The sequence below is a fragment of the Chiroxiphia lanceolata genome, chromosome 9 (assembly GCF_009829145.1).
Source record: "Chiroxiphia lanceolata isolate bChiLan1 chromosome 9, bChiLan1.pri, whole genome shotgun sequence".
Classification (NCBI taxonomy): Eukaryota; Metazoa; Chordata; class Aves; order Passeriformes; family Pipridae; genus Chiroxiphia; species Chiroxiphia lanceolata.
The window spans coordinates 3,772,274-3,800,044 of NC_045645.1; the positions used below are offsets into that span (position 1 = coordinate 3,772,274).

At 40.6% G+C, this 27,771-nt stretch overlaps 1 protein-coding gene and 1 long non-coding RNA gene across 13 annotated transcripts in view; one reads left to right on the forward strand and one right to left on the reverse strand.

Annotated features, from left to right (window-relative positions):
* The window catches only part of ST3GAL3 (ST3 beta-galactoside alpha-2,3-sialyltransferase 3), a 177,782-nt gene that overhangs the window by 24,423 nt on the left and 125,588 nt on the right, over positions 1-27,771 (forward strand). For 4 of the 12 annotated variants that reach the window (XM_032696350.1, XM_032696349.1, XM_032696353.1 and 1 more), the window contains exons 3-5: positions 15,138-15,185; positions 16,956-17,111; positions 25,592-25,634. The exons of 1 other annotated variant lie outside the window; for it this stretch is intronic. In XM_032696350.1, the coding sequence (XP_032552241.1) occupies positions 15,138-15,185; positions 16,956-17,111; positions 25,592-25,634 (247 nt within the window). Of the gene's footprint in view, positions 1-15,137; positions 15,186-16,955; positions 17,112-18,588; positions 18,753-22,259; positions 22,319-25,591; positions 25,635-27,771 lie in introns of those variants that run through there. 7 more of the 12 variants (XM_032696357.1, XM_032696356.1, XM_032696352.1 and 4 more) reach the window with 6 other exon arrangements.
* On the reverse strand, positions 521-1,342 carry LOC116790873. The gene is made up of 2 exons (XR_004358524.1): positions 1,220-1,342; positions 521-826 (listed from the first exon to the last, which is right to left on the reverse strand). It is a non-coding gene; the product is annotated as an uncharacterized LOC116790873 (long non-coding RNA).

Sequence of the window (27,771 nt, forward strand, 5' to 3'; positions counted from 1 at the left end):
GGATGTATCCCTCAATTTGCTTTTTGAAGAACCTTCTAAAAGAATATTTGGATTTGTCTGGTGTGTGGCTGTTGGACAGTACGCTACTTTTAAAATGTGAAACCCTGTTTTGGCTTTACAGATATGAACCAGAAAATATTACCGTGGTGTTGACTGACTCTCATCTTCCTTAAAGGATAGTCTTTGAATTTTAGCTTTTTTTTTTTTTAAATTTTTAAATTATTTTTAAGGGTAAAACCACATGTCGTTTTCCAATCATGGAAGAAGGTCTTGGGACAATAAACAGATTGACATCACAGCCAACCCAAAACATGGCTCCGTAATGGGAAGAAATCAACACACTTGGAACATCTTTACAGGAAATGGATTAATGATTTAATTCATCAACACGCTAGGTAGGTGTTTTTGATGAATTGAGTGTTCCCGATGGCCAGGGCTGGATGTCACCTTGTGCAATGCTGCTTTGGAACAGCAGAGGGTACTGTTGGTGCAAGATAAAAAAAGTTTTTTCACACAGAGCTTGGAAAAAAGCTTTTTTTTGCTCCTGATATATTGTTCATTGGAACTGTTGACATGTTATTACATAGTCATCTTTGGATCACTGCCTTATCTTCATAGCATCCATTTATGGATTTACTAAGTAGTTTTGTGGACAATTCCCCAATTAAGTATGAATGTTTTCTCGTTATTTTTGCTGTCACAAAAAGTGCTTCAAAGATGTGTCTTCTGATACGGCTTGTTTTTCCTTCAGTGTTGTGCAGATTGTTCCTTCTTTGTTCTAGATTGAGGAGTCGATTGTGCTGGAGCTTTCCAGAGAGTTTTTCTTCTGGAGATAAAGTATAAAAAAAGAACAGTAGAGGTTTGGGGATGAAGTTGCAGTTATTCCCTCTCTTGTGTTGGACAGCCCTAATCTCTCCTCCTGTGTTTTATTTACCACATTCTTGCGTAGTCTCTGGCTGCTGTTCACTAGAGTTGGGTTTTATTAGAATGTCAACAGGTGGGCTGTTATTTAAGACCCGCTTTTAAGGAATGTAACCACTTTGCCAGGGATCATTTTGGTTCTGTGGAAAGGACCTGAGCTTTCCAAATCTTAAGTTTCCTGCGGTATAGTTACATAGTATGTTGATTTTTGTGGCAAATCTGCTCGAAGTGACTACATGGTAACGTTTTTAAGGACTATTTTTGTGCTTCAACCAAACCCCTTGTTTTTACCACTTACCTTGATCCACCTGTTTCTGTTCACCCTGGTGGTGTGGTAAACAATGCTAGCCTGCTCCAAACCAGCAGAAGACCAAAATGGAAAAGCATTTTGCCAGTTTGACCGTTCGGCCAGAGGAGTTCTTGTGATGGCTCAAAGAAAGGGACGCGGGAGAAGGGGCTGAGGGGCTGTTTGGGGCCGTGGTGGGAAGCTGTGCCTTCTGTGACATCACTATTTTAATTTTCACTAGCAGAATGCAGGGCATTAATAATCCACCTGCTTGAAATCTTCTTGTGGGGGAAACTCAAAGGGGGGAGTTTGTGGGTGCAGGACACATCAGTCATGTTGAGTACATTGAAACAACTGTAGAGAAACTGCCCAGATCTTGCAAGCTAACTCAGGTAATTCCTGGCCAGAACACTCCAGTTTGCACATGGTTGTATTTAACTGGCTGCTCCTCTTGTGAAAGCCAGTTGTAAAGAACAGTTTATTAAGGGTAATAGTCATGACCTCAGCAGGACCATTGCATTTTCATTCCTGGACTCAAATAGTAGTCATTAACAATATATTTCGTTATCCTGGGAAGGAAAATCTTTGTAAGTGAACCTTAACCTTGTAGTTATTACATTTATCCTGTGCTCCGCTCGGGATAAATTCAGTTTCTCGCTTTGAAACACGTTGTTAAGACTTCTTGCCTGGCATAGCCTTGCCAGCAGACTGGAAGGTTTGTCTTTTTTGCAGTTGACTCCTCTGCATGTAATTTGTTCTGAGTCAGCCTCAAGTGAGCGGCAGAACTTGCACTAAACCCCTGAAAGCAATGTTGATACAGAACAGGGATGTTTCACAGTCACAAAATAGTTGAGACTCAGAGGCATCCTCATTGTGCACTTGTGGTTCTTTCTTATGTTTGAACAGAATTTTTTGCTTTCCAGTTTGTTCTTATTGCCTCTTGTCCTTTCACTGGGCACCTCACCTCTGAGTCCATCTCTGCCGCCTTTAATCCTTCCCATCAGGTTACATTACCAAGATCCTCCTGAGCCTTCCCTGCTCAAGGCTGAACAATCCCAGTTCTCTCAGCCTCCCCTCACGGCAGATGCTCCAATCCTTTAATCATCTTAGCCCGTTGGACTCGCTCCAATGTGTCTCCCTTGCAGTGTGGAGCCCAGCAGTGGCCCCAGCCCTCCAGCAGTGCCCCCCCAGTGCAGAGCCGAGGGAAGGGCCCCCCCAGTCCCCCTCCTCATGTAGCCCAGGGTGGTGTTGGCCACCTTTGCAACCAGGGCACATTGCTGGCTCAGTTCAGCAGCTCCACCCGGATTCCCAGGTCCTTCTCTGCAAAGCTGTTTTCCAATAGGTTGGCACCCAGCCTGTAAGGCATAGTTATTCCTCCTCAGCAGCGGGACTTTGCATTTTTCTTTGCTGATCTTTATGAGATCTGTCTGCCCATTTCTCCAGGCCTTTTCCATATTTTTTTTTCTCAGCAGGAGGCCCATATTTTCCCTATCTTCCTTTTATTGCTAAATTACCTGTAGAAGTGCTTCTTGTTCCTCTTCACGTCCCTCTCTGTTTTCAACTCCAGGCAGGATTTGACCTTCCCAAACCTGTCTTTGCACACTAGGGCAGTGTCTCTACATTTGTCCAGGCTCACCTGACCCTGCTCCCACCTCTTGTGTGCATTCTTTTTATGTTTAAGTATTGTGCCTTTGTATGATTTTCTGCATGTTGGCCGTATGATTCTTGAGCTTGGAGGAGGTCTTTCTTCAAAATCAGCAAACTTTCCTGGACCTGTCTTCTTCCAAGGCCCATATCCTATGGGTTTCTGTGAAGCAGGTCCCTGAATTCTGCTCTCCTGAAGCCCAGACTTATGATCCTACAGTTTGCCTTGTTTCCTTTGCCTTGGTTGTGACTTAAGGCTTAGTTCCCTGGCTTCCCTGACTTGAATGTCAGTAACATTAATACGCCAGTCTGCATTTATTGTGAGTTGGCCAGGTTGCATGTTTTAAACTGAACTGGGGTGTTTGTATCGGATATTTACATCTTGAGTGAGCCAGACAGACCAGCTCTGGGTAAGTGCTAAATGTTCCTGCAGAAGGCTGTGCTTTCTTTTGGCATGTTCCTAGCTTTTATTTACTGATATTTGTTCCTTTGTTCAGTTAGTCTCATGTACCAATGGTGGCACTGATGCCATTAGTCTCTCTAATTCCAATTGCTGGACACAGGTTTACTTTAGAAAAAAACTTCCATCTAGTTAGATGTCATTAAAGTTACTCCATTGCTAGACCCTTTCCTATTCCCTTAATGGGGCTTATATTTGCACAGCGTGGCCACACCCTGGGTTTTTCTGAGATCATGGTGCATTTCTTCCTGGTAAAGCTGTCCTACCCTGTATGTATCCACAACAGAAAAACTGCACAACTAGCCTAGGAATTATGTAGGCTGTTCTGTTTGTTACAGCTCCAAAATGCATTCAGTATCCACGTGGTCATGTATAAGTTTCATGTACCATGGGTATGGCCAAGGTACAATAGGAATCTGCCAAGAGGTCCAGTTGCTTTTTCAGGAGTGGTTTTCTCATTGGGTTTTATCCCATACCTTTCCTCAAGTTCTGCATCTTCTCCCCACACCCCATTATCTGTAGGCAGTGGCTGTACCTGATGATGTTAAAGGAGAGTGGATACAGTGCTCTTGAATGCTGTACCTCTGACAGATCCTAGTTAGCATCCAGGATTCCTGGTCATCACAGATGGTGAAATACTGGCAAAAATGCTTGCAAAGTGATTTTAGAAAGCTCTGCTTGCTGTCAGTCACTACTGCCAAATTAGCTTAATTAAAACCAGCTGTGGGAGAGTGCTCTGCTGCAACTGATAACTCTTATTTCCTTCTCTGGAGTGTCACTGGGCCCGGGGCTGGTGATAACGAGCTGCCTGGATGCAGTGAGGATCTTAAGGTGTTGCAGTTCTCTTCCATATGTGCAATTTTGAAGTTGGCCCTAAATCCTGCTTTTGGCTTGTGATTTTCCATATGGAGTCCTTGGCCTTGAGATGCTGGGCTTTGTGTATCACCTTGAATAAGCACCTACAATGGTTAGTGTTGCCATTACTTGATTTGGTTCGGGAGAGTTGATGGGAATATTTATTTTAGTGTGATTTAGAGGGAATGTCAAGGTTATCCTGCCTGAGAAAGATGCTCTTTTATTAAAGTTTAAAAACCTCACAAAACCAAAAGAAGCTCTTCCCCTACAGCCAAACCCTGACTTTAAAAACCAACAGCTTTAGGCCATTTGGAAACATAGAGTTTGCTTTCTCAGAGTGATCAGCAGGCCTTTGTGTTTTGTGAACTGCTGTCTCAGGCTTCTGCAATATCCTTCTTTTGTAGAATGCCCTGTTCATTGCTGTCTCCCTTCACTTAATCCTCTCCTCTCTTTCCCTATCATCTGTTCAGCTGTGCAGGCAATTTCACAGTCAAACTTGGGGCCAAAAAGTTGCCAACATTGATGACTTGTCACAAACCAAGAAGAGGCCATTTTCCGTTTCTGAACTGATCTCAGACCTGCCAACATCAAGCTGTTGGGTTTTTTTGCCAGTCAAATCAAGTTGTGTTAGATGAGGCAGCTGTTTTAGAATAAGGTTAATAAAATGACTGTTGCCTTTTATAAGGAGTTCTGCTAGTGGAGTAGTCCAAAATTTGTGAAACTCTAAAATTTGTGAATCCCAGTGAGCCTGTGAAATCCTGGCTGGGAGCACACTTCAGCAGGTGGCTGGAAATGCTAATAAGGAATGGAGTCTGTTGTGGAACGCTGTGGAAGTTTTGTATTTCTGAGATTACAGTGGATTTTCTTTGTGGAAATTGAATTAGAACGGGAGTTGCTCTTGGCATCTCTCAATTTCTGAAGTTTCAGCTTTTGGTGAAATAGAGTTGGCAGTTTCACAGGATCTTAATAAAAAAAAAATTGTTTTGGTGATGCTGCCACTACTGGATGCTGGATTACTGTTTCTAAGCAAGCTGTTCCCCTGTCATGGTATTTTCATTGGAGCAGTCAGTTGATGTGGGTTGTTTTTTTCTTTCTGTTTTTGGGGTGGTTTCTTTGTTCAGTTTTGTTTTCTAGAGGCATTTTTGTTTGCTTGTTGCAAACATGCAAGAGACTTTGTGGCTTTCCCAAACAGGGTCACCCAGTGTGTTTGGATGCAGTGGAGTTCTCCGCAGTTCTCTGGTAATTTACTGCCTATTCCAGTTTTGCACACAAGCTCTCTTTCACTGCAAGCTTCAGGCTGATGGTCAAAGATCTTTTAAATGCAATTTAGCCGTGGACAGTAAATATTCTTGTAGCTGGAGGTGAGACTGGCACCTTTTTTTTGTCCTTTTGGTCCTTAGAGGAGTGGCAGCTTGGTTGTGCTTTTAATTGCTGCTGACTTGGAAACTTCACTGTGAGTTATTTTTTTAAAGAAGGCTGGCTTGCTTTTGTATTTGTACTACTTTTTCAGTGAAGTGCTCAGCAGTTTAATTCCATCAATCCTAAACTGGAACCAATGGTTCTTCTTATTTAACCTTCTGGATGCCTTGGAATTATTTTAATTTTTTTTTTTCTCACTGGCTTTTTTCTCCACCAAGTGCTGATTTAAAGGGATTCATTGTATTTTTGTATGTGGTGTGATAGGAGGAACACTTTTCCTTTAGATTGTCTCCAGCTGTATTTGTCCAGGGGCTGGGTGGTGTGGTGATCAACTTCCACTCCTGCAGCTGCTATTTCAATAAGTTTTTCATTGTCCTACAATTTCTGCACATGGAAATGAGGCACTACTGACAGGATTTAGTCCATCTCTGGGTTATTTTTCTTATGTTTTTATGGAACTTTTTTTAAAAATTCAAATCGAGCACTTCTGTAAAAGAAAATAATAGGAAATGAGCATCTCTATATGCATTGTTCAAAGTTACTGTGTTTGGGAGGGGGGAGCTTTTTTTGATGCTTTTTCCTCTTGAGTATGGGAGCTTTCATAGTCAGGCAGATATTCTGGGAACATCTTTATTTCCGATTTGCTTGTGTTGATGTTTGGCTTAGGACATGAAGGCTTTTGTGTAGGCATAATGCCCTTTGTGGACCAGTCAGTGTGTCTGTAACGTAAAGACAAGCTGAAGGCACACAAGCTGCTCCTCAAACCATTCAGCTGGGGAAGAACTTAAGCTGGGTATCTCTCTATGTATGTCCACTATATGAAATGACATATTCTTCAGATTTTGGAATCAGTTGTGGCGATGCTGCTAAAAACTATACAAAGTCCCCCAAACTTCCCTCCTGGCCCCAAACTGCAAAAAAACCCTGAGTGAAAAATGGATCCAACAGACTTTCTGTTCTGTATCACCTTTCATGATAATAAATGATCCAAGTCATTGTAATGCAGCAGAAATTCAGACATGGCCATTTTCTAGAGAAGATGCCTATGAGGCACTAGTATTCAGAAGATTTTTTATGCTCACACACTTTTCTTGTACCTTCCTCCTTCCTGTCATTTGCCTGTGCTCTGGGCAGAGATGAGAGAGATGACAAGTATCCCTGTAAAGCTGTGCATGTGACCTTGCTGGCAGTTATTCTGGCAGCTGGGACAGATGTTGTGTGCTTTAAGGCTTTGGGAGGCTTTTGACCATTGGCTTAACATCGTAAGTTGTAGATCATTTTCAAACAAACTCAAGAATGTGAGCTTCCTGATGGGAAGTATTTGTATTTCTGCTTTTGAGAAAGGAGGGGTTCCTGAGCGCTGGCTCGGAAAAGCCAACACACAGAGAAAGGTTTTTCCATGTGAGGGAGGAAAAAATAGTTGAGTGGTTCCAGTAGGCGTAAAACCCAGACAAGGCTATTAAAATAGTTGTTGTCCTGATTGTCATTAATTGCCTGCAGATATCTTTATGTAAAACAACGAATAACGTGCATCAGCCTTCCAGAGCTCTCCCATAGTTGTGTGAATATATGTAAGTTTAAGACACAGCTCTTAGACTGTGTTTTGTTAAGGTAAAATCCCATGTCCATATTTAATAAAAATGCAACAAGAGTAAAGCAATTTATTTCTAATTATGAATGCTTTAGATTTTATAGTATCTAAGCGAACAATATATATTTTGTTTGCAATATGAAAATACAGAATTAATTTTCTTTGTGCTGTGTAATTCTTCAACTGTCAATATCCATTTTCTTTCTTACCATGTGGATTGTTATCTTAGAAGAGAGAAATTCTACTGTTTTGTAATTTATTGTATGTTCCACTGTGGAATTTGGGACTAGACTGACTTCGTGCTATAATAATAGTTCAAACTAAAATATGGAGCTTGGCTTAGGAGATCACAACCTCCTTAAAATAGTGGGATTAGTGAAAGGATTTCTCTCCATCAGGGAAAGAACCTCTTGGATACCAGCTTTCTTGGTGGAGTTTGGCCTGGGTGTTTCTGTGACTTTATGGAGTTCTGTACCTTCTCTGCAGTTGTGTTCCTCAAAGCCGTGTATATTTTGATTCAACCCCTGCAGCACCTTGATCTCCCCTTCTCCTTTGTATTTGGGAACTGTCCATCTCTCTTCTGGAATGAGCAGTGGGAGAGGCTGATGCTGTTGGCCATCCCCTGGAACAGGGAGCTGTGATGGACACAGAGGAGCTGCACATGTTGGATGCTCAGCGTGTTGGTCACGTCACTGCGAAGTTATGTAGTAGATTCAAATAAATACTGATCTTATGAGTAAAACATACCAGCCCTTCTTGCTACCAAACAGTTATTTGGGTCCTGCTAAAGACAATAGCAATGTAATATCCTTCTGAAGCATTTGCCAGCTGGCTCAGGACACGACATCTTTTCATTCCATTCATTCATTGCAGAATATATAAAATTGGCACGCTCAGACCGTTTTAAGAATACATCTGTTCAGAACGTGAGTGTTGTTTCTTCTGCAGTTCATTTGCCACTTCACTACAAATGCCCTGATGAAAAAGGAGCAGTGCACAAAACAGCAAGTGTAAAGGTTGGTTAGGTTCCATGAAATTCATAAATATTCATTAAAGAAATATTACGACATCTTTCAAGTTCTGTATTGCTAAAAGAGCTGTATTTTCAATTAAATTACAGGAAACTGAGAGGTGATAGAGAATGACTTTCTGTTTACAATGTAACAAGTAGAGTTCGATGCCACATTAAATTCCCCAGACAAGTGATAATACTTTACTATGTCTATTCTTGGCTCTGAAGCCTTTTATCCAAGGGTATTTGGAAAAAAGCAGATTGTTTATTTTTATAGATGAGAAACAATTTAATCAAAGGACTTGTTCAGGGCTGCAGGGGTTATAGCAAAACTGCCCCTATTGGCTGTGGTTTGGTTTGCCCATGAGTTTGCAGAGACAAGCTCTGAACCAGCTGTGCCTGCCCTGCCCAGAGCAGAGGTTGTGCTGAGCCTCAGCGGGCTGTGTCAAGGTTCTTGGTGTGGAAGCTGGATGGCTCCAGGCTGAAGCACAAAAGGGACCTGATGTCTGGACAGAGTGGAGGGCCAAGGAGTTCAAGTTCAGATCTAATCTTGGCTATGAAGTCAGCTGTCAGTAAAACAGTTGTGTTGGGTCAGCCACGGAAACGGAGAGAGAACCTACTGGCCTTCTTTAGTACTGTGTGCTTTATAAATGAGGGTGGTATTTAAAGAGGTACTGGCTAGAGCAACAATGCAGAAACTTTTCACTTTGTACAGTGCATAAGTGAATTAATATTTAGATAAGAATGAAATTTTTCCATTAGGATATTTCACAATGATGTGTGTTCCCAAATGAAGGTGAATCTTCTCTCACAGGTACATTATCTGAAACAAGCACCAGCCCATTCCCACACTTCTGTACTGAAACAAGTATAGCCAGGTGGCACACAGGACAGGAATTCGCATTTAGTGCAGCCTTGTTTTAAGACAATTTATTAAATCCAGAGTTTATTGGAAATGTTCTTTTCTTTACAATAAAATGTTTCCTGTTGCTGAAGATGTGTCCTGTTGTCGAGTGACTTTTTCCTTCCCATAAAGGGACTAAGTTTGAACTTTGAACCTGGATCTCCTATCAGTTGCAGACAGCACTGGACTGAAACTCTGCATATGTCTTGCTTGCCAAAACTTGCAGTCCCTTTATTTGCTGCTATTCTCTGTCCCATCTGTGATTAGGAAGCACGCCTGTGCTTCGTGTGTGTCATCATCATATATTTCTTATCTTTGATATTGAAAATGTTAGAATTACACTCTTCTAACAATACACTTGAGATCATAACTCCTTATGGTGTCTAAACATGGGAGCACTACTGATTGTTTTCCACAGAGTAGGTGTGTAGGAGTTGATATTACTAGTAAGAGTGATATTATCTATGTTTCCTTTGACCTTCATTGATGTTGTATGAAGTGGTTCTTAGGGGTGTCTTAATTACTGCCTTGCATTTTAAATAATGAATAGGAGTAACTCCTTGGGTATAAGAATTACTTGGGTATAAGAATAACTCCTTGGATATAAGAATAAAATAATGAATAGGAGTAACTCCTTGAGTATAAGAATTATCCAGAGTGTTACATTGTCATGATAAGAATGGGTCTTAGTCAAAATATTTTTTCTTTAGGGCTGGAGATGTTCTAAGGCAGATTTTCTTGCCAAATGAATCCTAACAGTAGCATGTTTTTTAAGGGTGGCACTACTTTTGTGAGCTTCATTTCCTGACTAGATAAAACATAAAAATAATTTTTCTTATTACTGATTTCTGTGTCAGCAAGTTATGAAGAGTTTTATGCATTAAGTGTTTCTTCTCTGGTATGTGTCATGTTCTAGAATATTGATCTGAAATAGAAAATAAATTTTGATGGCTATTGGGGTGTTTGATCCTGTCCTTTTCAGTACTCAACAGAAAAAGGGAGACAGCTGAATGACAGTCTTCGAATTCTGCAGTAAAAATAAAGCACCTATTTTTTTTCTTTTCATTCTGACTCTGAATCAAAGTTTTATTTGTTAATGGTGCTGCAGTTGCCATCCCCATTCCATCTGATGGAGCTCTGCAGGATATCTGGTCTCTGATCAAGCTCTGGAGGTAGAAATTACATTAAATGTTATTAAATACAGGTTGCAGTTCTGTAGGAGTCCGTAGGAGTATCTAGAGAGCAGGGGTATGGAATGAGAAACTTACATGGATTATGCATGGAAAGCAGTGCAGACCTCAGAGCTTGAGCGTCTGAATGAGGATGTGCCAAATTACAGCCTTATGTTGTGATGGATTCTCATATTCCCTGTTTGGCTTGGCCTGTGGAGTGTATTGCTGTAATGGTATGTGGTATTGAGGCTGTGTTAAGCCTTTATTATTAAACTCTTATAACTCCTATGGGACTGATGGTTTGTGGTTTCTCAGGACCACTTCCAAAGCAGCACACAATCATGTTATTTTTTTTTTCCTGGGGAAGTTACTTTATTGCTGAAGTCTGGTTTTGCTTGCCTATTTTTTTTTTTTTAAGGAAAAAAAAAAAAGGATAAAAGAAGTTATTGGTTCAGCTTCTTTGGTTTCCAATAGGATAAGACAAATATCTACAAATCCTTGCAGGGGGAATCTGTAAAAAGCAATAAAAAGTTAGTGGCTTCTCAGAGGGACTTACTATAAAAGTCTTAACTGAAATTCTGAAACAGCACTTAGGTAAACATACAGTTTATACACAGTTCTTGTTCAAATGTGGATTATATTTGCTGTTCTCATTCTGTGTTGCCACTGTTTGTTTTCAGTTTGTATACTGCATTTCCGTCAATGATGAAATCAAAATAAGGACAGTATTTGTATTGGAAGTGGGTCTGTGTATTTGCTTTTACATGATTTTTAGGAACTTAACACAATTGAATTTAAGAGCTGTTTCCACACATCTCCGGTGCAGTACCCATATGTAAAATGTTTTTCCTATGCTGTGCATCTTTCCCTCCTGGAGTACGAAACAGTTTATTGGTCAGGATCATCACTCATTTATGAAGACATTTATTTTTCTGTTTGGAAACCAGACTTGTTAAAGATATGGCAGTCAGTAAGGAGTAGCAGTTAAATAGTTGTTTGGTGGCCAGAAATGCCTAGAGCTCAGGTGCACAATATATGCAGCAAGATGAGTAATTTAATTTGCCTGTCTTGGGGATGAGGGAGTGTGGTGCAGAGTTATCTGGGCCCTGAGAAAGCTCATGGTTAACAAAACAAACAGGAGGAAGGACCAAAAATGGGGGACACTGAAGTGAAAAGTGGGGGGGGGGGGGGTATCAGGAGATAAGGGGTCAGCAACACTTGAAGTGCATCCCTTGCCTTGAAATACAATCAGTTCACATACCTGGATGACTTAGCTGGGCTGTGGTGTAAGTGCAGAAGGAAATGTAGTCACCTCAGATTTGGAGGTTGGGGGTTTTTTTTGACTTCAGGAGAGAAGTCTGAAAATCCAGTTGTGTTCCTTCAAAGGCACATTCAGCTCTGTGTCCAGCATGGAGCATTGTTGGAACTGAGTTTAAATTCATTCCCAGAGCAGCATTGGGTCTCTGCACGGTCTGTGTTGGAGCTCCTGGTTCCTGGATGAAATGGGACCCTTGTGTTTGTTCCAGAGCAGTCAAGCTGCCCTGTAAGCAGGGACTTGGGCAACACTCCTCCACACTCCAAAGGGGCTGTGATGCAGTGCATTCCAGTCACCCTGCACAGCACTGGTTTTTGGGGGATGATGGAGCAGATTCATGTGTTGGTCTGATTTGTGTTACTCTGTTTGGGTGGTGGGAGGTGAGGGGAAGTGACCCAGAGCATGGATCCCAATGCGGCTTTAACCCAAAGTTGACACAGTGACCCAAAGCAACTTTGCAGTCTGGCTTGTGAGGTCTCAGCCATCATTATTCCTGGCACTGAGAGCCTTCTAAATGAGTGTTTGTGCTGTCTTCACTTCTTCTGATGGATTGAATAAGATCCAGATTTACATTTGTATTGTGCTGCATCTTGGGATTTCCTTATTTTCTTTTTAGAACTGCTGTAGTCACTGGAATAAAGACTGTAGTTAACATAAAAACAAGGTGTAAAAGGCTGGCACTGTGGTGTGTGCAGCCTGAAGCTGTACATAGTGGCAAGTTACTGTGTGCCAAATTTCATGATTTGGGCATAAAGGCTGCCCTTCAGTTAGAGCAGGATAAAAAACATCTAAATGCTTTGTGGAAGTAGGTAGCTGAAAGGTTGGGGACTGCTCCTTCAGACATGAACACCTCTTGGCACCTAAACCAAGGGCCTGTGTAAGTGGGTATGTTTTACATTGTGCCTTAACAAGTTTTGAAAGATAAAGCCTTTGAGGATTGCCTTTGAAAGGTAGAGCAGACTCGGGTTCAGGGAAGGGCACTGGGCACAGACTGAGCAGCCACTTTGTCCCAGCAAAAAGCAGTCTAGAAAGTCTGGAGGATTTTGAACTGAGCGATGACTGGAAGAGATCTGAAGCTGGAAGCAAAGAAACATTTCTTCTTATGTTTGTGAAACCAGGACTTGGTGTATTTGCGAATAAATCTGGCTCGCCTCAAAGAAGAGCTTATTTCCATCAAATTCTGACAGAAATAACCTGTTGTTCTGATTTTGGCTGAATGGGAATAGCTATCTGGGCAGAAGAAAGGTGACACATGATTATCTTCTCAGCTTTTTTTAAGTTTATAGTATCTTCCCTTTTGAAGTGCTAATGCCAGAAATAAACACAGTGTTTTCATAAAGATCTGTGGTTTGTACAATTACTTGTGCAGGTCGAGGGGGAGTTGGCTCTAATAGAGGTTATTCACAGTGAATTTGATGTGGAAACTGTGAAACTAGTAGTTGCATGGAGGACTGGCTTGGAAAAGGGAGCTTACTTTGCTTGTAAATTAATTTTTTTATATGAGGAAGATAACATTCTTAGTTAAGGGAATGAAATATTATACTATTTTTGTGGGCTGCAATAATGGTATTAATTTGGTTCTTGCAGTGTTTTTCAGCTATTCTTAGATAAGTCCTAATATTTCATGTGCAGTGTTTGAATGCAAAAGATATTGTAGGAAAATTAACAACATTTAAATTTGGCATTAACTACAAAGCAATACTTCATGATGATAAAAATCTCAACAGTTTTTTAAAAGTAGAACCCCACAGAGATTCTTTAGAATTGATGGCAGATGAAGTTAATGCAGTTAAAATGAATTAAACTCCTTGCTATTTAGAATAATATAATGATGTCTGAATTTTATTCCCAAAAGAGGAAGTACAGTTGTTATGTCCAGATGGATTTTTGTTTTTACTGGAGTAAGTTTTGAGACTAGTGATATCTTCTTTTTTTAATGTTACTACCATACTGTTGGAATTGAGACAGCATAGACCTCCTTTTTTTAAATCGTTTTAAACCCAGTTAAGTTAACAGTCTTACTGTGTTTATTTTGAAAATTAGCATTTTCATATTGAATTTTTAAGAGTTGGAAGATAAGCACGAGGATGATGTACAGTGTAGAGAAGCCAAGGGCTTGGTCCTGTGTCAAGGTATTGTCAGCTGTTACACGGTAACTGTCACTGCGATTGTCGCCTGCCCAAATTTGGGGTGATGCAGCAGGAGCTTAAACTCCTTGCAGCAGGCTAAGTCTGCTTGGGCTTTTTGCCTTGCACTGAGGGCTTGCACCTTGGCAGCGTTTGTGGTGCTGCAAATGATGTGTGATCAGCTGAGCACATCTGAAACCTAAGTTACAAAGAGAAACGTTCAAGGATTCAATCTGTTAATTTAGCCGAAGCTGAAAGGCAGTTCTGCTGTTGCCGTGTCAGTATAAAGCTTCTCTTTCCATAAAATTATTGATCCTATTTTGGTGGTTTGTTCTTTTTTTGTGTTTTACTCATTCACAAGTTGTCTCTTAAGTTCTGGACCCAGTTCTGCTCCACTGGTAGTTGAATTTGGTAGGCTTCCTCCTTCAGTTAGGATTGGCATGAAAATAGATGGCAAACCATGAGCCTTACTACCAAAGTAAGTGTTAGCTTGTCTCAAGTAAACATAAAGCTGAGGAAAAACCCACTGTTGAGCATGATACCATATTGCAGCTCCACTTGTAACAGAACATCAAATTATTACCAATAATGTTGCAAGGAGATTCCAGGCTGGAAGGGTGGTATATGAGGAGAATGAGTGACTGCTGTAGGGGTTTGGATCATGAGGTGAGCTAAGTGCAAGCAGGCAGTAAGGGATTCTGTGTGGCCAAATGTTGTTGCATATATAAAAACTAGGAACTTTAAACCACAATTGACAAAAAGGGTGCCCCATCATATAAAACAGTGACAAAAAGTATTGGATGTTAGCTGGTGAGCAAGAGTTGTAATTGTAGTCATGGATAAAGGACTGCTGTGATCCCCAGATGGGGATAAAAGGGTATTGAGTAGAGAGGTTATATTTTCTTGATGCTTGGCACATGTGCTGCACAAAGGAAAAAGGTGAAGGTTATTGATGAATTGAAATGCATTGAGTTGGGGAACCACTAGTGTGAGTAAAGATGTGGGAATCATGGTGTGAAGTGCAAAGGGCTTGTCTTAGCAAACAGTGTCAGGGAAGAATTGATCATGACAGGCAAGGCCCCTAAGTGGGGACAAAATATTGGTAATACATTTGATAAGAAAAAACTCTCTAGTCCGTCAGTCAAAACATGTTATGATTCGGTTTTGGTAAGGTCAACCAAGCTTATTAGTCATAAAATGAAATTATTTTCAATGAATTGTAGCTACTCCACTGGGTAATGATGCTGTGTACTCCATTATTCTGCCTTTGCTAGATTCCTCTTGTTTTGTCTGGTTGGTGAAGAAGTTGCTCTTCTTCCTGGCAGAAGGGAGCACGAGGCATTACTTAAGCAAAATAACAAAAAAATGTTACAGCAGGAAATGGTGCTGAAAAAAAAAAAGGGGAAAATGAACTTGTACTCTTGTGTTACAGATTCAGTGGTTCTTTCCTTTGACTCCGTTGGACATACAATAGGCTCAGGTACAACGCTGTGTTCTTCTCTATCTCCCACCTCATGACAAGGCTTCTACTTAACTGGACATGGTAGCCATGTTGGGAGGCAGGCCACCGAGTCAGAGTTTTGTGGGAATCAACCATCTAGCCAAAGTGGGTAAATAGTTCTTTTCCTAAGTGTAGTGGAAGTATTCAGTTGTAGTGTGACACGAGGATTAAGGTGCAGGACTCCGTCCGTTCCCCAGCGAGGCAGGTGACCTGGACACGTTACATCGTTGGTGATGCAGTTTCTGCTTCTCTTCTCATGTGAAAGGCATTAAGATGATGTCACCCACCAGCTGAAGAAAAACTGTCCCATGCTACGAGGAGAGTTTCTTCTCAGCTAAACAAACATCCAAGTTATTTGGGGAAAGACATCAGGAATGCTTCCAGGAACGAGAAGGTGAAAGAGTCGTAACTAAAAAAATAGGGCAAGAAATTTTTTTTTTTTGGGGTGGAGATTGACCAGCATTTTCAAACCCCAGGGCAAATCCTTCCCAATCTAATTTCCTTTGGAACCTGAGCGTGACCTTCAGTTAAAGTGAACCAGAAATCAGAAATTCTTTTCTGTTGGGGCCACTTCATTAAATCAGTAACTATCCATTGGGCTGTGTGTAATGCACAAGCTGCAGCCAAGGCACACCACAGTGAGCATGATACTTAATGAAATTCACTTTACAGTGTATGTATAATGATATATGAAGGGCAAGGGAAAGCCTAAGAATTGCTCTTTTAACGTAAAAACCCCTAAACACCTAGAAGATGGGGGTATTTACCGTCTTGCAGAAAAGACAAAACCTTCCCTTGGATTATTTTTTATTTTATCTTGCTTGCCAGCCTTTCCTCCTAGATTGATAGGGGAAACATGCTGCCTTCCAACATAGCACCTGTCTTCTGCCTGCACAGTTTGAGAGAGCCTGCTGCCTGACACTAACAGCAAAGCTTGAACACATTTCTGATTTACTAACCCCAGAGCTAGTGGAAGTAACTTACTTTGTTTAAAACACCCCAAATGTTTTCCACTCTCCCCGTATCTTCCCTAAAACCTATATCTGGAAATAGATCTATTCTGGGTGCATGGTCTGATGTGGGAGTATCTCTAGAGTGCCAAGTGGATATGTTGTGTTTATGGCAGGAAGATACCCTCTATTAATTCTCTTTTACTAATTAAAACGTTATAACTGAAGTGTGTTGTTGCCTGCCTCCTTCTGTATTGGGTGATGGTTTCTTTAGTCTGAAAAAGTAGGGAGGAAGTCATAGGTGTGAGGTACAAAATCTCTGAGTAAAATTCAGGGAAGGTTATCTATGGAGTTAACCATAAATGTTGTCTTATGATACTACCAATAGGAAAGTAAATTTAGTTATGAAAAATAGTTCAACTGCTCTGTGTCTTTTGGATTTCTGTTAATATGGAGGGTGGGAGATAAGCCATTGGACTATCTTGGTCTGTTTTTAAAAGCACCGATCTTTGTTCTGCTTGCATTTTGCAACTCAAGCTTGGATTGGTTAGGATTTAAGACAGTAAGACATGATCTTCTGTAAACCCTTTGCAACAAGACCGAATTTAGTCATTGAAGGAATATGAAGAAAACTCATATATTTGAGAAGGGAGGCTCAGAAATTTCCAGGAGAGCTGTATGTTTATTGCTTTCATGTTTAGTACTTTGCATTCTCTGTGCTGCAAACTTCACTTTGCTCTGAACTGATATGTGTTAATAAGATGTCAAGATGTGTGATGTCTGTCCAACTGAGGGATAGCTTTCCTTGTTGAACAGGAAGGAGAGAGAGAAAAACTGTGGCTATTGTGCTTCCGCTGTCCAGCCCATCTCACCTTGCTGCAGACCCAGGAAAAGACAGAGCCCAGAAAGAACCCACAGAAACAATGGCAGCTCCAGGCCCAGCCATTCCCAGTAGGTGATGTTTCAGGTTGGGGTAAGAAGGGACTAAGATTGCATACTTTGAAACATAAAATTACATATACCTTTTTCTTTATTAGTCAAAATTAAACAGCTGAGAATAATAGTCTCCCTGTTAAGACTTCATGCTGCTTAAAACTGGTACTCATTGACTTATATTTGCATATTAAACAGCTTCTTAGAATTGCTCTTTGGTCCTTGCTAATCATGCCATGTGAAGGGCAATGTTTTGTTGCAGCTTCTGTATCTTATTTGAATTGACTGTTTGTCCTTATCTTGGCTTTCCCCTTAACTTTGTCCCACATGCAAGTCTCAGTTTTCAGGGATGCTGAAAATCTGTCCTTATGCAACTCAGATTAACGACACTCTCTGGGTTGTTCTGCATAAACTTTCTGAACCGAGCGCTCAGAAATTCATTTGGCTATGGAGTCTTAATGTCCTGCTTCATAGGAGATGATTAGAGTAAGAGGACATGTGAGCCAAATGTGCTTGGAGTGAGGCTGAACCGTGAGGTTCATTCCGTGGTCCAGCCTTCACAAGTCCAGATGTTTTTGTGATTCTCTTCACGGCTGTCCGTTCCCTTGAAAGATAAAGTTTGAGCAGCAGAGATAAGTGTTTCATGTGATGTCTAGGCCAGTGTTTCAGCTGATACCAGAAAAGAGGGTGTCATGCTCTGAACTTGGGAAAACATTAATCAGGACACACGGTGTTTGAGGAGACCTAGATTTCATTCACTTGCCATAGACAGCTAGTGCTACTTTTATTTTTTCTTCCCTCTCTCATTGTTTTGTTTTATTTTGTTGCTACCAAATCAAACTTTGGACCTTGTGAAAGTCAGATTTATATCCCTGCTGTTTTTGTTCAAGACTTTTTTCCTATCTCCTGTGTCAGAGCAAGTTAAATTTTTCTTCTCTAAGCCTCATAGGGTAGGAGTGCACTGAATGTGCAACTTTCCCATATGCTACGGTGCTTGCTGGAAGTGCTGAGGTTCTGAATACCTTACAGCTTTAGGCTTATGCTGTTGTTAGGCATGTTTGATTGCAGTACTGACCACTGGTTCAAAGCAGATGTTCTCACTGCAGGCTTAAAAGATGCTAGTTCTAACATCACAAGCTGCCAAGTGTGATCTAGGTCTGGTTCAAATAGTTCAAATATATTAACTCTTCCATTGTTATTGCCTTTTTTTTCTATTCAATTTAATTATTAACCCTTATCAAAAGTTTGATTTGATTTATGCAAAGAAAATAGATCTTTACACTTTGGTTTAGAGTAGCATATCTGCTGCAACTCATGTGCTTGTGAAAGCCCACATGTTTCCAGATGCTGAGTTCACAATGATAGTGGAGTAATTATCTCAGAATTTGAATCTGTGCTTATTTAGGAGTTTGCTGTTAGTGATTGCTTATGTCAAAGTCCTTAACTATCTGGGGAGAAGCTGTGAGAACTATGAAGGAAACTTTCTCTGTTTTGTTCAGCTGCTGAAGATGCTCAGATAACCATTTTGTGAAGGATGAGAATAACCCTGTGTCTGTCCTCCCGAGTACAGCTCCAGAGTGAATTTGGTGACTGCTTGCCTACATTTTGGATGGAGAGTGGTATGGATGGAGGCCAGGAATAGAAATACAACTGAAACCACGAGGTATCAAATTGGTAGAATAGTAGTAGATTCCTAGTATAAGAGAAAAAATGTTGGTGACTTGCAGAAGATTCCTCACTGTTCATTTGCTTTCTCAGTGTGACTCTGATAGTACAGGTGGCTACAATTTCAAACTCTGGTATTTCCCAGATTTCCAGGTTAGTGGAAATTAATTTAGATGTTATGTTAATTAGTAGGAGTTGTGAGGTCAGTGTTCTTGGCTTGAGAAAAGCAACTTAAATTTGAGTTTGGAGCTGATGTGACTCTAATGTGTTGGGGTTTTTCCCCCCTAAATTGCATTTCTAACTGTCTTAAGGCTACGTGGTAATGATGGGAAAGGAGAGATGAACTTCCTCTGCTGCATTTTTCTGCATCCCTGTAAAGCAGAAAATAAACGGGAAATATTACATATTTTCTCTGCTGGTTTCAGTGGCTTTATTCTGCAAAAATCCTTTTCCTCTTTCATTTTTGATTAATGAAGTTCTGCTTCATTCTTTATTTCTTTGAGCTGTAGACTGTGGGAGCTGCTTGAATCTTTGCCAGTGACTGTCATGAAGCAGTTGCATAGTCCTTATGTGGCTTTGCCAGCATGTTCAGTATCATCTGTCTTCTTATTAGTCCTGTGTTCCACCAATTGAAAATACAGCTGTGAATGAGTTGAGGTGCAAATGCCAAGAAGCAGCTTTAAGAATACGTCAAATTAAAAGTATTTCAATGCAATTTTTCTCTCTCATGTGGCATCTTCTCTGCATCAAGTCAGTACATCCTGTAAGTCACTAAAAGCCAGTATGGATTATTGCTTTGTTAATATTGTTCTTGACTTTTATTAGGTAATACGATACAATTTATGGAATAAAGAGTATGTTGGAAGGCTCATTAGGGCAGCATTAACTCCATGGGCCAAGTGGATTCGTGGTAGTAAATGAAACTAATGCTTAGCAAAGGTTGCAGTCTGGCTTGAAACAGATGACTCTCTGGGAAAAGCAAAAGGGCACATGCAGTTCATAGGAGGAAATGTTTCATCTTCCTATTGGAATCTTTCCGAAATTCAGCTTAAAGCAGTCAGTTGCTTTGCTGCCTTTGGAAGTTGCTACAGTTTTATTAGGAAAACTAGTTGTAAGGAGATATACAGTCCATGTTAAGGTAACCAGAGCCTTTTAAAATGTAATATCCCAGAATAATCTCTTCTTTGGTTTACTGTACCTATGTTGGAGGTAAGACAAGCAGGCAGAAGACCTTCCTGATGGATGACTCATCCAGCACTACCAGCAAGTGACTGCTTACTCGTTCTTTCTGTGCCTGGGGGATGAACAGTGTAGTTGCAGTGTCTAATGGAGGAGACCCCTCTGGTGTGTTGCTTTCCTCAGGCTGTAAAGGCTGGGCCAGCTGACTTTGGAGGCCCCAGTCAGGAATTACAGGGGGGAAAAAACCAAACCAAACCACCCTGAAGGTATAGAGGTAGAAATTACTTCCTTTTGCTGCTAAATCAGAAACATCTAGGTGTCACCAGGGCATGCAGGGCTTTGTGACTGAAGACACATTTCTTCCCATCCCGCTTTGAACTCACAGGTTTGTGTTTCAGTTGTGCTGATAGTGCTTGGTGTATCGATTTCCACTAAATATGACTGTTTTCAGCAGGTGCAGTACTTGGAAAATGAATATTGAGCTTGGTGCAGCAGCACTGAGGTCTTTAGACAGTTTGCACAGTCTGTGAATATAGAGAATAGATGTGAAGTTTCAAGTTTTGCTGAAAGAGTAGTTTAGCAAACCCTTTTGCTCCCCAGGAAAGAAAAAAAAAAAAGGAAGCAAGCCTAAGTGAAGCTACATTAAAGTCATTAAAGTTTTTGAAGAATTAATTTTTTTTCACACATGGTGGAAAGGTCAAATGTGGAGATGGTTCTTCACAGACATAGACTGGTGAGGTACACTTCTAGTGCTGGGCAGCAAGGGCCAAGCACTGAGCTTTACAGGTATCAGTTCTGCTGCTTTTGTGTATTTTTATGGAGCAGGGAAAGGCACCAAGGACTGGGTTTTGTCTTGCCCATTTTCTTGGTGTTCTCCTTGATGTCACTTGGACAAACCTGGGGAAAAAGGTTGTGAAGTGTCTATGCAACAGAGTAAATGGGGGTGAGAAGGAAACTGGAACACAGACATGCATACAGTCTGCACAGGACTGTGTTGAGGAGCCCAGGTGGCCTCAGCTTTGCTACTTATGAACTTGGCTTTGCACTCTTTTTTTTATTCCCCAGTTATTTAAGTAGCCTCAGAAGATAATGCTTCCATCAGTAAATTCCATCACTGACGAGGTTAAAGTGAAAATCCTAAGGAAAGGATGCAACATTAAGTCTTTGTTTATCCAGTACTGTGATTGTTCTTCAGTAATCCTGAGTGGTATTTTTTTAACCCTGCAATAAAAGGTTTCTTTTGTCCTTTTCAGTTGATCCATTTAACATGAACTTTTTTTCATTAATTCTTTCTTGTCTCTTGAGTTCTGGCAGAACTGCTTTACATCAGCTGAACTTTTGTAACTGTCCATATGTGTTTTCTCAGACCAAGGTGAACGTGATGCATTTGACCTTTTTTTGTTGCAGAGTAAATAATTTTACCTGTGACCTTTGCCACAGATGTGGACAGTGGCCAAGGCTTAGTCCAGTTGGAGCCTCAGTTCTGCAGAGACCAAACTGCACTGGACAGGATGAAGTGTATCAGGGTGGTCTGAGCTTTTCTTGGTAGGACTTCTGTCTCTTGAAAAATCATACTGATTTCTTTGACAAACACAAACGTTTTGAATAAAATTGCTGAAATTGAACCTTTCTGCCTTCCCTCCTGTACTTGTAGTTACCAGTTAAACACAGAACTAGAACTGCATATAGCCTGTCTTTATAAAAAATAATTAGTTTTCTATTTCTGTGGACAGAGCTATTTGTGCTGTGCTAAGTAGCTGTCTGCTAAAAGGGATAGTATCAAGTCATCAGTGAAATTGGTTATATGTAGTTTGAAAGGATAAAACCAGTGAGCCAAGTTAATTCCAAGTCAATTGTTGATTTCAGATTAGTAGCATAAGGGGAAAATTTTGTCCATTTTTCTTCTGTATAGCTATATTGGCTACAGATGCAAAAGGCAATTTGAAAACTTGCTAGATACTGTACACGGTGCTTTATGGCTTCCTGGGTGGTCTGCATGGAGTTTACAGACATTAGACAATGCATTTCTCACTTGTGGCCTGGTAGTTGGATTTCTGTTGGATACTTGGGAGAAATTCCCATGCTAATGCCAGCATTGAATTGGGCACAGGATTTGCATCATTTTTAGAAATTGCTATGCTTGGCTGTTCTTCTGTTCGTATAATCACAATTACATGCTTCATTATGAAGTTGGTTTTAGTTGTAAGATTCTTATTCAATTCTGACCTTCCCGGAAATGTAGAAATGCATTTTGTTGCTGACCTTAGATGACCTCTTGTTCTTATGGGGCATAATGAAGCTTCATTTCCCGTGTTCACTCATTTCTGTGCTTCTGTACATTGCTGGACCACACTGTCAGCTGAGATCTGTAGCTTCCTAGCACAGGTGAGCGTGGTCCTTAGATTGCATTGCGCTCTTTTAATAATGTTGCTTTTATTTCTCATGGACCTTTCAGCCTTTTGTGGGCTGATAACATAAAGCCTCTCTCAGATTCTTCCAGTAGGTGTGAACTAAGTCCTTTGTTGCCTTTACTCATTTTTTGCATTAAAAATAAATCCTTTGCCACACAGCCACATATAGGTGTCTTGTCTGGAAATTGGTGGGTCAGTCGTGGCCTTGGCTGGATCAGACCTACCAGCACGGTTAGATCTGAAGGGAGTTCTTCAGAACTGTAACTCTTGGTGGCTCTACATTGCCATTCAGTGCAGAGACCCCCTCATGGTGGGAGCATGAGGGAGTGTCATCATGATGATGATGGTGGAGGCCAACATCAAACACAGTTAACACAATCAGCTGGCCCATGCTGGTTTTTGGTGGAGATGCTGGAGTATTTTTGCCTTGTCCTCTCTAACTATTTTGTGCTGTTTTGTCTAATATTCTGGCTCTTCTTTGTCCCACTGTGTGAAAAAGAGGAGAAATGTTTTTGTGTATCAAGCGATTAACTTGGTGAGTAAAGGCTTTAAACTAAGGTGTTGGGAGGAGAAAGCAACCTATAGGTTAGGGAACAGAGAGGTGACATGAGTGCCAAGGCAGGCTCTTACCACCTCTGTTTTCAAGGGAGGAAAGGGTAGGAGTGGGACTGCCCCTTCCTCAAGCCGTGAGTTATGTGCTCGGTCCCTCTCCTGTCACCATCACACCCTGACCAATCTGTGTTTTAGATTCAGCTGTACTTCAGTTTAGTAGGTCTGTGTTTCATCTTGTTTTAATTTAAATACATAACCCCAGACAAGTATTGCCTTTGCCTGCAGCTGGGTTATGTGTGTTTGGCTTTCTCCAGATATTTGGGGCTTTATCTGTCTTTTGTGAATCCAGACCCCTTACAGCCAGAATGTGAGCTGACTTTTGGCCCCTGTATTCGTAGAGGTACAACTAAATGACATTAGAAGTCTGTAACAAGACTGATTTTTGCTGAAAAGGAAGGTAACTTTGACTCTGTAATTTTAGAGGGTCCTAGTGTCTTTCCTGGGGGGGCAGCATGTGATAGAGATTCATTTCCAAGGTAATAGTAATGCTGACTTCCAAAAATGCCAGTGAGTGTGAGATGGCCCGTGGTGAGGGCAGCATTTCTCTGTCTGCAGTAGCTCGCACATCTCACCAGCCAGTGAGAGGAAGGAGCATAGTTGCTTCTGATTTAATGTTACAGCCTGAAAGGATAATTTACACCCTACTGAAAAGCAGGAACACACCTGTGCTTCTGGCTTGAAACTGGAAGTGTTATTTTGTTTTGTTGTAGTTCATACATCTCTTGGAAAGTACCCATTGCAAGGTAGTTGACATATAATTTTATAAGATTACTTTATCCCTCTGTCAGTGACAATCAGAGAACATCAAAACTTTAAACCTAGGGAAGGTAAAACTCACGTGAGAAACAAAAGGTAAATCTTGTGAAACATTGCAATGGACTCTGTCATCTGTGGTGCTTAGACTTCAGCATCTATGTGTGTTCTGGTGCTTTGGTTGCAGAGCTCATGAAGTGCTGAGTTAGTAGAAAGCCCAGGATGTTGTTGTAGTTATGAGGTGATATAATCTCTTACTGCATTTCCTCTTTTTGTATTTCCTGTTGGGAAGAAGGGAATGTTGGCTTGAATGGGATAAGACTGATGACAGGTGGGTCAGTGGCTGTAGATGTTTTTAAAAAAATGATACAAAAAAAATCAAAATCTCTTTTGCTGTTGGCTCACTATGGATGTTGTTTTTGGGAGTCAGGAGGGTTAATAGAAATTGAAGGCATATTTCTTTTTCTGGAATGGATACCTTCCTGTGCACAATCCTACACGTGGAGGAGGTAAGGTTGGACAAGACGTAATTTCTTGTGGGAGGAATGAGGTGGGAGGAAGTTATGACAAAAGCAGCACATGAGGGAAACAAGACTGTCAGCACGTGGAAGGTGGAGGAGAGAGGCACAGGTGCATTTCTAACGTCAAGTACAGCAGGGATGGTGGGTGGCACACGGGTGCTGGCAGAGAACAGACAGTATGTGCCAATATCGAGTGCGCACGTGTTCTGCAGCTTGTTACCTGAGTTATGTCAAATATAACACTTCCCTCAGGAATTAAATCTTAATGGGATTGAAACCAATGTCACAGTTTACATTGACTTATCTGGTGCAGTGGTTTTGTCTTAGGTGCTTTGGTTTAGGCTTTCCTGCTCTGCCGGTAAGTGACGATGTGAAAAGCTTGTGATCTGCGGTAAAACTACTGCAGCAGAAATTCTGGGGGGATCTTGTGAGGAAAGCAATCTTCTGTATTTTCAATGAGCTCTAAAAGCTTAAGACAATTTTTTTTCATGTTGTTTCTTTTCATACACCCTGATTGGATTATCTTTTGCTTCTCTGTTTGTATTAATTTTTTATTGTATGTAGTGAGACCAGCGGTTTTCAGTGTGAGAAGGCCACTGAGTTTAACCCAGTGCAAGGACACTACACCTTTTACTTTTTCTTGTATATCTCACATGAAGTCCAGTATCTCTGTTTTTTGTATCAAGTGTCTGATTTGCAAGATCACAATATATTCAAAGATGCTGAATGCAAAGCTTACATTATACAGTTAAGGATGTTTTGAGTGATAACTTTGTTTCTGTAGCTGTCCCCTGTTTGTAGCATAAACTCATTTTGCGGTTTCCTATTGAACAACATCTGAACTTGAAGCATTTCTACCACCGTGAGTCACTTACTCTTGAAGAAGGACTGCTTGATTACAAAGTTGTGTGTTGGAATAGACAAGGAATGAAGAAAAATTTGAAAGCTCTACCATGTCAGAACTTAGGAGGAATGTTTGTCATACAAATTAGTGGCAAAATTATTTGTACAGCAAACAGAAGAGCTTTGTTTATCACTGCATGAGTGGTTTCAGTTATGCTTTGTTTTTATGACTACATATAGCTTGATTCATTCTAGTGATTTCTAAATTAATGATTACCCATGTGTTCTCTTGCTTTAGTGTTTCCTGGAGATTCAGAAATGTTAATTTGGGAATACCGTGAAGTAACAATAATCTGTATTAACAGCTGCTAGTGACTAGAAATTATGATATAGCTATTTTCAGTTAAAAATAACTATTATCTTTCCATGAGGACTTGCAACTTTTTTGTTTTGATGCCTTTTGCAGAGGAGACACTTGCAGTTTTTTTGATGATGCGTCCCTTGCTTTTGTTTTACAGAATATGACAAACTGGGCTTTCTCCTGAATCTGGACTCCAAATTGTAAGTAGAACAGTAGGACTCTTCTTCCTTTCTGTAGTTACAGCTTTCTGTTGTAAGCAAGTTTTATGTCACCTGGGCAGCTGGCTCAGTGGACTCTCCACTTCTACCTGGGACAGCCAAGTCCTGCAGCAACCTGGCAATTCTGACTCCTTTCCTTGGACTGTGCTCTGCAGGCCAGCTTGGGTTGTGGATCACTGTCATTAATGCCTTAATAAGTGATCAGGAGGCTATAAATACCCACCTGAAGCCATGACTGTCAGTCTGCTCTATATATCCTACTGTTAATCTTCCAAATGAAAAATGTATTAAACAGCGGAAGGCAGAAGGAACACGAATCTGCAATTTGCTGGGATGCTTAGAAGTTTATATTTCCTTTCCTCCTGTTTCTTTAAAGATGGATACTACTGTTTTTGCTTGTAAACTAGAGTGGAGAGAACCTCAACACAAGGCAGGGACCACTTGCTGCGTCAGAAGAACAACACGGTGCTGAAGGATGAGGATACTCCTCGTGCTTCTTGCCAGAACTCAAATCGAGACTGACCTTGTTAACACTAGGGGTCAGTAGCGACCCTATTTCTGAGGTCGGCAGCCTTGCGGTAATTTTGGCGTTGGGAGCAAAAACACTCCTAAAAACCTACTGCTTAAAAAGGCACAGAAGCAGTCTGTTGGCTTTGAATGACTTGAGAATGCGTGCCCTGCAGTATATGTCTTGTTATTATAAAACCCATTCTTAAAGTTTTGAAAATTTCGTTGTGCTTGTAGGGTGTAACATTTTGAGTTTAGTCTTGCTGAACGGCTTGGGAGCTTCCACAATGGAATAAAAGCCTCATAAGTGTGTCGGGAACTGGTGTTTGCAGAAGATGAGAAACTCTCTAGGTAGGAGCTTCTTTTACAGAGGCAGCTGGATACATAAACTCAGTTATAGTAACATATGCAAAAAGGTAGCAGAACATGTATGAGAAGGAAGGAATATTGATTATTTATTTATTTATTTTCTCCCTGAAGGCTCTGGATCTCATTCAGTGGGCAGGAAGGATGGCGTTGACTGCATGAATAGTTTCTTTCTACTCTCATTTAGTGTAGTGTTTTCTGCAGTTTTTGTTGGGTGCTGTCTGGAACCCATACTGGTTATAGAGTTACCAATTTTCTTTATTGAACTTTCTGTGTTGGGCCATCCTTGTGCTTTAGAGACACTAGTGTATGTACCTGTACAACACTGTGGGGTGAGATGATACATTATCTTAAATTTATACATGTAGAAGTCAAAGCAAAGAGATTAATCCAAAACTGTGGAGTGGGTAATTAACCTTTGAGTGAATGTCTTGGTGTTGGTAAGGGGTAAATGTTTTTTAGGTTTTTAAGTAGTCTGATTGTTTTTTTCCAGGCTGTTTTGTGTATTTTGTAATGTCCAATTCATTGAACGTGCCCATTCACTGTCCACACACTGTTGGTGTATCCACCTGTGCTGTGTCCAAACCACTGCTTCAGTCTCACTCTTCGTACTCCTCCTTCATGCACTGCCCTTTTCTTTGTTGCTTTTAGCAAGTCCCACTGAGTCTTCCTTCCCCTGAAGCCTCTGTTACATCCTTTGCTGACTTACCTGTTTGATTACAGCTCTCCAAGACATGGCCTGCTCCTTCTTGTACTTACATATATGGCAAAGTGAAGTTTTTACCTGCTGGAGAGGGCTTCCAGAGCACTGATTTATTTTCTTAAAACCTCCCCATGATAAAAACTCTCCAGTATTTTTGATTAAAGAACTGTTTCGTTGACTACTTCAAAAATATATATTTATATAGCACCCTAAATGTGCATGTTTGCTTTTCAAAGCCCTAAAGTTAGTTTCTAGAAAGACTTATAAAAAATCAGCATGATTAAAATAAATATTATGAAGCAACTTAAGGAACAAAGAAAGCAAGTATTGTGCATAGGTGAAATCACTTCTTTTAACTGCAATAGTCCTTTGTTGGTTTTTGGTTGGCTTTTTGTTTGTTTGTTTGTTTTTCTTTTGGTTGTTGTTTATTTGTTTCTTCTGTGTAATTAAAGCTGTCCCTGCTTTAAGAATAGACCTGATGACCTACAGAGTTCACTTCCAACCTGAATTAGTCTATGACTTTTTTTTTTTTTTTATATACCA